We start from the raw sequence: 9,674 nt of genomic DNA, 5'->3' as shown, positions 1-9,674 counted from the left end.
AGAGAGAGAGAGAGAGAGAGAGAGAGAGAAATACCAATGAGGAGAGAGAATCATTGATTGGCTGCCTCCTGCACGCCCCACACTGACCAGGAATCAAACCGTGACCTCCTGGGTCATAGGTCGATGCTCATCACTGATCCACACAGGCTGGGCTGTGACATTTTTCTATATTGCTTCTTTTCTTTCTTATGTAGTTGTTTTTGTATAGTTGAAATTATAATGGTTATTTCATTTAAAAAAAATATATATATATATGATGTTTGTAGAGATACCCTAATTTTTAGTAAATTTAGAAAACAGATAACAAAAAGAAGAAAATAAAAACTATCCATGATAACCATCCTTTCTTCTTCTTGTCAGGTATTTCCTTTTTGTTTTCCATGCACAAATAACCAAAACATACATAGAATTTTATGAAAACAATATTTTCTTGCGTATGTGTCACTATTTTACGTAAGCAAACGTGAGCATATTTTAGTGAACCATGATTCTTTTCTTGCTTTTCTCATTTAACAGTTTAGTTCAAGCATCAAAAAAATCCCCCAATTTTTAAAAGGGTATAAATGTAAATTTCTGTGTATTCCTAACTGTTAATCATATTTCACTGGGTGGGTTGAGTTGTACTTAATTGGCTGCCATCCCACGCGTCATTGTCAGGTTTCTAACTCAGAGGAGACCAAGGATGGATAGGCACAGGCTACTTCCTGCCCAGCTCTCAGGTCCAGGATCTTCAATTCTCCAACACAGTCCTTGACCTGATACCTTTACCTACTGAATCTGTCTTCCAGTTTTTAACCAGTCTTCCCATCCACACTGATTTGAGATGACTCACTGGCTCGCAGGACTGGAGAATGATAAAGTAGCTTCTAGACTGGTCACCAACTTGCTCTTTGACTTGAACAACTTAATTGTCTTCTCCAGGCCTTAGTTTGCCCATCTCTAAAATGAGTGCCATCTCCTCTTTGCCATTTCCACCTTCCTTCTCCAGGGTAAAGACTTGCACTCACCTCCTGTCCCATCTTCCAGGGCCTTTACTGTAAAGTAGTAAATATGACCCTGGAGCCAGGTAGAGCTGGCTTTGAATCCCATTCCCACCTGTGTGACCTAGGGCAAGTGACTTTACTTCTCTGAATCTCAGTTTCATCTACAAAATGAGGCTGATGAATACAGTATATTGTATGTAATAGTTTTGTATACAGTAGTGTACAATAGTTTTAAGGATTCCTTGAGTATATGTTCACATGGTACATAGTTGATACCAAATAAAGCATGCTTATTCTCTATTCATTCCTTGGTCTGTGACATATGACATCAGCTATTTTTCTAAGAGGAACCAAGCTTCTAGTTGCTTCCTCCCTTCTGCCTTTTCTTGCTACTCTCTGTTCCTTCTTTTACAGGGTGGGGCTGGAAGAGAGGAGCTAGTTCTGGAAGCTGAGTGATGCTGTTGTGCCTTTTCATCTAGGTATGATGACTATGACTACGGGGAGGTGAACCAGCTCCTGGAGCGGAACCTCAAGGTCTATATCAAGACAGTGGCCTGCTACCCAGAGAAGACCACCCAGAGAATGTACAGACTCTTCTGGAGGCACTTCCGCCACTCAGAGAAGGTACAGGGGCAGGGTGGAACTGGATAAGCGTGGCCAGTGGAGAGGGCAAGGGGTCAGGGCCCAATAAGGTTCGCCAGACTGAGTCTGTACTGCCAGCTAGGATACCTGGGTATATTGTACTGGGTTTAAGTACTACTCCACGAAGTGATTTCAGACTCCACTGATTCACCTATATAATGGGAATGTGCTTTGCAGGGTCCTCCATGGCAGCCAGGAGGATCTGGGTTGAAACCATAACCCATCAGTAGCAGTATAACCCTGGGCAAGTCACTCTGCCTCCTCAAGCTTTTTTATTTTGACAATGGGAATAAATACTACCTGCATTTCGATTGCTGGGAGGATGAAATGGGAAAATGAATGTAAATCTCCAATCCCAAACAGGTGCTCAGTGGTAGCTCTTAGTTTAGCTTTGGGGATAAAGAGATTAGTCACAACAAAGATGAATATGCTTGAAATTCCTGAGCAGTCCTTGCCCCAAATCGCTCAGAGCCGTAGGAAATAGAAGGATGAGATGAGTGGTCAGGGATGGTGGCAATGTGGGAGGGATAGGGATGGGGATGGCGAGGACTGACATCATTTACTGACAAGCCCTCCTCTGTGCCCCAGGTCCACGTGAACTTGCTGCTCCTGGAGGCCCGCATGCAAGCTGCCCTGCTCTATGCCCTCCGTGCCATCACCCGCTACATGACCTGACTCCCACACAGGACCCGGGCCCGGAGCAGCTAACTCTCGGGGCATCCTCCTCTCTGCAGGAACTTTTCTGTCTGGAGACAGACCCGATCCCTTTCTGTCCCACGCCCACCCACCACACTCGGGGGGGTGGGCTTTTGTGTGAGGTGCAGCCCCCAAGCCACACCCTACATTTTCTCACTGGAATGGACAGGATCTCTGGGATCTCAGCTGTGGCCCTGGGAGCTGGAAGAGGACTAGCAGATCCGCAGGGGCCCTCTTCCTGCCCCTGAACCCAGAGGCAGAAGGCACAGGAAGTAAATGGGCTGAGTTCGGATTTATGTACCTCCAGGTGGGGCCCACCACAAGTACTGTGGCCTTCCTGGACTGGAAAGGTCCCTGGCTGGCCCCTGAGGGAGAGGGGCCAACACCTGCAGGGACTGACACTCCAAGCAGCTTTCCTTTTCCTCCATCATTCCCATTTCATTACCTCTCACCTGCCATTAACCCATCAATGTGAAAGTCGGGGTCACAGCTGGTCTGTGCATCCGGCTCCCCAAATACCTGTTCAGTTGGCAGCCTGAAGGCCCCTTGTTTCCTGATTGCCCCAATCCTATTTCATTTCCTTTGACCTCCTCTGACTTCTCACCCTTTCCTCCCACACCTGGTGGTGTGAGGCCCCAGAAGAGAGACCAAGCACATCAAAAAAGTAGATAATCTCTAGAGAATTTGAGTAGCTTTGTGGGTCACTTTGCCTTTTGAAGTGTAGGGAGTATTAGATATTAAATTATCTGTATTTGGGTCCTTTATGGATGAAGTCCAAACCTCTCCAGGGCCTCACCTTTAGAGCCACACAGTCAATGGCTGTGAGGAGGAGGACAGGGCAATCTTCTTCCCAGAGCTTGCGCCTTTCCTGTCTCCTGAGCTCTGCTGCAGATATTTGCCAAAAACTTGATCCTTTCTAGGTGGCACATGGCCCAGTGGGAGAGATGGGAGACCCCAGGGTTGCTTGGGCCCTGCCACTGGCCGGGTGACCATGGCTATGTTGCCAAACCTCCTTGACCCTGATTTCCTGGGTTTCAGACTAAGGGGAGGGGATACTTTCCATGCCTGAGTCTTCACTCTGGGTGTCTCAGGCCAACCTGCCAGCAGTGAACTGCAAATCGTGCAGGATTTTGAAGGCCTCCGGGGACTCCCACTCTTGCAGTCAATCTCCTGGCTGCCTTCCAAGGACCACCCAGATTCTGTCCCCTCTCCTCAGTTTTAGGTGGATTACGTGGAGGCAGAAGCAGCCAAGGACTGACCCCAGGCACTGTCTATAGCAAACAAGCTGTGAATTACGACTTCCCTTGCCCTTCTTCTGGCAGTATGTGCCTCCTCTCTGGTCAGTTTGGAGGTGACTGAGAAAGGCAAGGGCCAAGATGCTGCTTGCTTCTGACCCTCCTCCCTGGGGTGGGGCAGGAAAGGAGCCTGGTCAGTGTGCCACATTTCATACCCGTGCAGGCATGGGGAAGCGACTGGCACCCTCAGACCTCACAGCCCTCCCTGCAGTGAAGCTGGGCAGGAGGGAAGAGGCCCCAGCCTGGGTTTAGAGTCTAGAGAGGACATGATGACTCTGTAAATGTTCTGTGGGTGGATAGGGAGGGGTATTCAGTGTTCAAGTGCACACGTCTTTGGCTTTGTTACCAGTTCTGTATGATGAGAAATAAAAGTTCACCGAGGTTTTGTTTTGTACTGCTTGTTAATGGACTATTTTTCTATTTCCTGAGGGTCATGGTTCACTTCTTAGCAGGAAGCTGTGATTGCGTCATGGACTTGACCTGCTAGCCCCAACCCTACTGGGCACTTGTGCCCAGTGACTGCAGGATTGGGAGTGGTTGGCATTGAAACTTCTGTACCTTCGGTATCCAGTCCTTTCACCCATTTGTAGAGGGCCAGGCACTATGGAAATATAATGGGCATGTGTTTTTTTCACTAAGCCTGGCCCTTGACTGGGTGCTTGGAGGCCATTTCTCTGAATATGCAAGGGAATTGGGACAGAGGTAAAGTGACATTGCTGAGACCACGTAGCTAGTAAGTGGTAAAGCTCGATTCCACCTGGGGTCTGCTTGACCCTAAGGCCTGGGCATTTAATCTTCCTATTTTCTCCACTATTAGGCTCCCCCTGTGGCAGAGGCAGGCTGTTTGAGAATCTCTGGGGGCTCCCCTTCTGTCCCCTGCCCCACCACATTATGCTTATCTGCTTCTCATCCTTCCTTCTCTGGCACCAAGGAGATAGAACTAGGCATAAGGAGTTAGATGTGACTCTCCCTAACCCCAGGTTATGCCAGTGCCATTTAGTAGCTTTATGACCTTGGTCAAGCTTTTGAACTCTGGGCACCAGGAACTTCAGTAAGCTTAGGATAATCACATCATGACTAAGAGTTAAGCCCTCTCCTGCTGTCTTCCCCACTTGCCTTCAAAAATGAAAATGGCCTCCTCCAGGAAGCCTTCCCTGACTGACTTCATGTCCCCTTTTTATTTTTGCAGTGTTTTCACATTTGTTCTTCCTTCTACAGTCATTTAAGAGGATGTGAAAGAGTAAATCAGATCTGGAGTACAAAACTTGGATCTGGTGCTGACTCAGTCCCTTGTCCTGGGGCAAAGGGATGCAAGAGGAAACTGCCTCAAGTTTCCTCTCCCATGAAAACGGTCACAAAATGTTTTCATTTCCAGGTAGCACTATTGAGTGACTGTTGTCAGATGTATTCAGATTTAATCTCTTACTCTTCACAACAACCCTGGAAGAAAGGAGTGGTGTTCCCATTTTATAGATGTAGAAAAGGAACTTCAAGGGAGAGTCTAGGGCAGGGGTGGGCAACCTTTTTGTGAGTGCGTGCCAAAACCAGCAAAATCTCTGACTCAAAATTCTTCTGCATGCCAACCCTAATTTTTTGAGAACATGTTACGCCTACTTGATATCTCTTAAGGTGTACGTATGTGAAGAACCTTGAAGAAATAATAAAATGCATTCGAGCGACAAAAACACAATATATGATGATGAAAAATACATTTATTTTTTAATGTATACATGTACAGTGATAGTCAGACAGAAAACTTTATGAGTCCGTTTGATATTATCAGTGGAACTTTTGCTGCTGCATCACTGATGACAGAGATTTTACATCAGGTTTATATTTCGTGACCTTCAGAGATATGCACGAGCACTACTTTCAATCGTCAGGCTACTCCTATTATGAGACTTAACAAAATTCATCACTGAGAACAAAGATTCACAAGCGTATGTGGATGAAAACATGGAGAGTAACGCTGTTGCAAAGTTTTTTAAACAGAATTTTCTGGGATGGCATTCCAAGTCCTCAATAGTTCGTTTTCGACACTTCTCTCTGGTATTCCTGTCTCTAATCAATTTTTTTCAATGTTTTCCAAGTCAGCTCTAAGGTCAATAAATCTCTGCTTCCAAATTGAGCTACTCTGAAATTCAATCAACTGCATTTCAAAGTCAGCCATGTCTATCCATGAAAACATTTGTAAGTTTAGTTCCTCCAGTTTCATGCTGTCTGGAAACCTCATGAATTTTGCTGTCTCTTCCAGTTCTCTGAATTTCGCAAATCTTGAGAAGAACTGCTCAATAGTTGACTCGATGATGTTTAAAAACAGCTTTTGAAGGCTTTAACAGTCTGTTCTGTCACCTTTTGGGAGGTCTTTGATGTGCCTCTTGAGGTTTGGGAAATATCTAAATCTCTCACCATCCACATCCCTCTTAAAGACTTCATTTCTTTTCAAAAGCCTTTATGTAACCAAACATAACATCAAGTGTCTTGCCAGTTCCTTGTAATTTAACATTTAAGTCATTCAAATGTTCACAAAAATTGTAAATGGAAGATTATAAGAGAGGGTTTTGCGTGCCAGCAAAAGTTACTGGCGTGCCATGTTTGGCACGCATGCCAGGGGTTGCCCACCCCTGGTCTAGGGAATACCAACTTAACAGACCGACCGGGGGTCAAGTTCCAGCTTTGACAGGTAATGTCTGATCATAAGCAAGTTACTTCAATTCTTCCGCCTCAATTTCCTTATCTATGCAATGGGATTAATACCTAGAGCCAGAGGACGGTTGTGTGAATTAAATAATGCATGCATGAAAAACACAACACAGTTCAGGTACTTAGCCCCCAGCACTAGTGAGCCATTTAGAATTCAGATATCTGCCCAACGTCACATAATTGAAGTAGGATTGAACCCTTGTCCGTCTGATTCCAGAGCATCACTTCTGTCCCCAAACTCCCTATGCCTTCAATCTGCATTTTTTAAAATCGTGTTCAAGTCCATTTGCATGTGGGATTGAAAACTCTTGGCCCAAGATTGGATCTAGTGAATCTGTTTCGGTCTTCTGCAGCCCGACATCACATTTACCCAGGTTGGAGCCTGGAAGGTTGCTAGTGGCTTGGTGGTTTGTGTGGCCTTTGGGGCCAGGCTTGGACTGAGGACTGCTGAGAGTGAGTCTCCTCCAGCAGGTTTCACACGTGCGTCAGAGCCCTAGGAAAAGTGGAATGAAGACCTGGGGTTCACAGACTTTTTGTGCTTCAGAATCTCTTAAAGGACCAGTGGTTGGAGGTAGAGCTCAGAAATGGGCGTCTTTAACAGCTTCCCTGGCGTGCTGATGCCCAGACCGTGCTTTCATTCAATAGATGTTGTGCGCATAATATGTAAATGCCCTGGACACAGAACAGTGAACAACACAGGCGCGGTTCCTGCTCCCTTGGCATTTACTGTCTAGTGCAGGAGACAGACATTAGATCATTACACAACTAATTATGTAATTGTGATCGGCACCTCCAAGGAGAAATACAAGGTGCTTTACAACCTAACAGCAGAGCTTTTTCTTCCAATGAAATATGTTGGACTTTTGCAAAAACTAAAACACACCCAAGAAGAGCAGTTTCCCGCCCAATGAAGCACCTTGGAACCCAAGGGCTCCATGGAACAGTTGAAAACTACATTCCTCTAATCATGGAGCTGCAGTGAGCATCCCAGACTGTCTCTCATTCCTTCCCCCTCCCCCACTCAACCAGGAAAAGCCTCAGGGGAGGCCCTCTCTGGGAACTGCCCTGAGTCCACGGGAGCTGCCTAGCTCATGGTTATGCCCCTTTAGGCAGTCTGCCTCCAATGACTGACTGGAGGGACAGGAGTAGACAAAGGCCTGGCCCCTTTACCTCCATTGAAACAACTGAGGGATTTTTCCCAGCTCTGGTGCTCCCTTCAGGATCAGCCGAGGCCAACATTGCAGCCCCATTTCTTCTGTCCACCCTGTTTCCCGCTGTCCTATGATACTGGCCCCCAATATACCCCCTGTATGCAAATTTCCATCTCAGAGTCTGCTTACCAAGGTACTTGACCTAAGATACTCTCTTATTACAGATGGTGAAAATAAAGACCAGAGAGGGGAAATGACTTGCTTGAGGTCACACCTGGACCTTCAGATCCTCTTCATAGTTTGTCACCACTCTGCGTCAGTCCTCCAACTTCCTGTCTTTACTTCTCTTCCTGAGGTTGGAGGCAACAGCTGCAATGCTGGAAAGACCATCCCCACGCTCATGACTGGAGACCTTGGGCAAGTCACTTCCCCTCTGGGGAGGTTAAAACACTGCCTGCCTGCTTCATGTTCTCTCAAGTCAGCCTGTGTGTGATGTCCCTGGCCCTGAGAAAAACCATGGCTCAGCTGGTGATAGCAGCAGAAATTCTTCCCCTCGTGCGTGTCTGAGTCACCTCGGACCTCACTGTTGGTTCCAGCTGGGCGGGGTGGGGGTGGGGGTGGGGCCTTGAGCTTCAGTCCCAATTCTGAGTAGCTAAACTCACATGTCAAGAAGGAACCCCTTTTCTTTGTTCATGTCAACATTACGGAGTGCTTGTTTTGTCCCAGACACTGCTAGATGCTGGCAGTATAGCAGTGAGCGAGACACACATAGTCCTGGCCCTCATGGGCCTTAAAGTCCAGTGGAAAAGATGAACATCACACAAAAACGTGTGGTGAGTCCTGGGAGAATAAACCGCACAGGGAGCTATGGGAGATACAGCAGGGGAAAACCCACAGGCGGAGTGAGAGTTCCCAGAGAAATACCCTGGACCTAAAAGATAAGAAAGGATGGGAGGGAAGAGAGAAGCGTGGCACAAAGTCAAGCAAACAGCCTGGGAGAAGATGTGAGGCAGGAGGAGAAGGCCTGATAGGGACAGAGGGAGCAGAGAGAATGTGAGAAAGGGTGAGGCTAAGGAGGAAGCCCAGGGCAGATCTGGCATGGCCTTGCAGGGCATGTTAAGAATTTTGGACTTTATCCTGTGGGCAGTGAAAAGTCTTCAAAGAAAATTTTGTTGTTTATTACAAAATAGATGTTATGAACTGAATGTTCATGTCCCCCTCCAATTCATATGTTGTAACCCCAAGTCCCAGTGTGCTGGTGTTTGGAGATGGGGCCTGTGGGAGGTGACTAGGGCATGATCATGAAACCCTCATAATGGGAATAAGGCCCTTATAAGAAGAGAGAGAAGAGATCTCCCCCTCCCCTTCTTTCTCCCTCCCTCTGGCTCCCTGCCAGGTGAGGACATAACCAAGACAAGCTTATTTAGGACTTACTATGTGCCAAGTACTCCACTAGGTACTTCTCAGCCATGACCTCATGACCTCATTTAATCCTCACAACAGCCCTTTACAGTAGAGCCTATTATTGTCCATTATCTCCATTTTATAGGTGGGCATAATTGAACCTGGATTCAAAAGTCCTTTCATCCAAAGAGAGTTCTCTAGCTCCCACCCCCACTCAGAGCATACATCTACCTCCTTTGACCTAAGCTTACCAACTGCATCTGTGTTTCCAAGACATTTCTTTCTGTCTAATATTATAATCATTTGTGTGGCTCACTTATCTCCCCATTCGATTGCAAGCCTGTGGAAAGCAGAGGGCTTTGTTTAGCAAGTATCTCCAGACCCTAGAGCAGGACCTGGCATGTAGTAGGGGCTGAGCAAATAAAACAGGTGTGGAGCCCTAGCCGGTTTTGCTCAGTGGATAGAGCATCATCGGCCTGCGGACTGAAGGGTCCTGGGTTCAATTCTGGTCAAAGACATGTACCTCAGTTGCAGGCTCCTTGCTGGCCCAGGCCCCGGTCGGGGTGCGTGCAGGAGGCAACCAATCAATGTGTTTCTCTCACATCAATGTTTCTCTCTGTCTTTCCCTCTCTCTTCCACTCTCTCTAAAAAATCAATGGGAAATATTCTGGGGTGAGGATTAAAGAAATAACAAGTGTCGAATATATGTTTGTATCCACCAGGATGCCTGTCTAGTGCTGGGTCCTGGCAGCAGTGTTCCAGGAACAACAGCCTCCCCATGCTTTGGGTTGGGCCTCTGC

At 46.9% G+C, this 9,674-nt stretch overlaps 1 protein-coding gene across 2 annotated transcripts in view; it reads left to right on the top strand.

The window, feature by feature from the left end:
- The window catches only part of SESN2 (sestrin 2), a 10,311-nt gene extending 6,301 nt beyond the window's left edge, over nt 1-4,010 (top strand). For both annotated transcript variants that reach the window (XM_005875115.2, XM_014546823.1), the window contains exons 8-9: nt 1,463-1,607; nt 2,214-4,010. In XM_005875115.2, coding sequence (XP_005875177.1) covers nt 1,463-1,607; nt 2,214-2,300 — 232 coding nt within the window. In that variant the 3' untranslated portion in view covers nt 2,301-4,010. The remainder of the gene's footprint in view (nt 1-1,462; nt 1,608-2,213) is intronic.
- The last annotated feature ends 5,664 nt before the right edge of the window (nt 4,011-9,674 follow it).

The sequence above is a fragment of the Myotis brandtii genome, unplaced genomic scaffold, assembly GCF_000412655.1.
Source record: "Myotis brandtii unplaced genomic scaffold, ASM41265v1 scaffold456, whole genome shotgun sequence".
In the NCBI taxonomy this organism is placed as follows: domain Eukaryota; kingdom Metazoa; phylum Chordata; class Mammalia; order Chiroptera; family Vespertilionidae; genus Myotis; species Myotis brandtii.
Note: the sequence above shows the minus strand (reverse complement) of the source record. Positions and strands in the feature narration are given on the sequence as shown.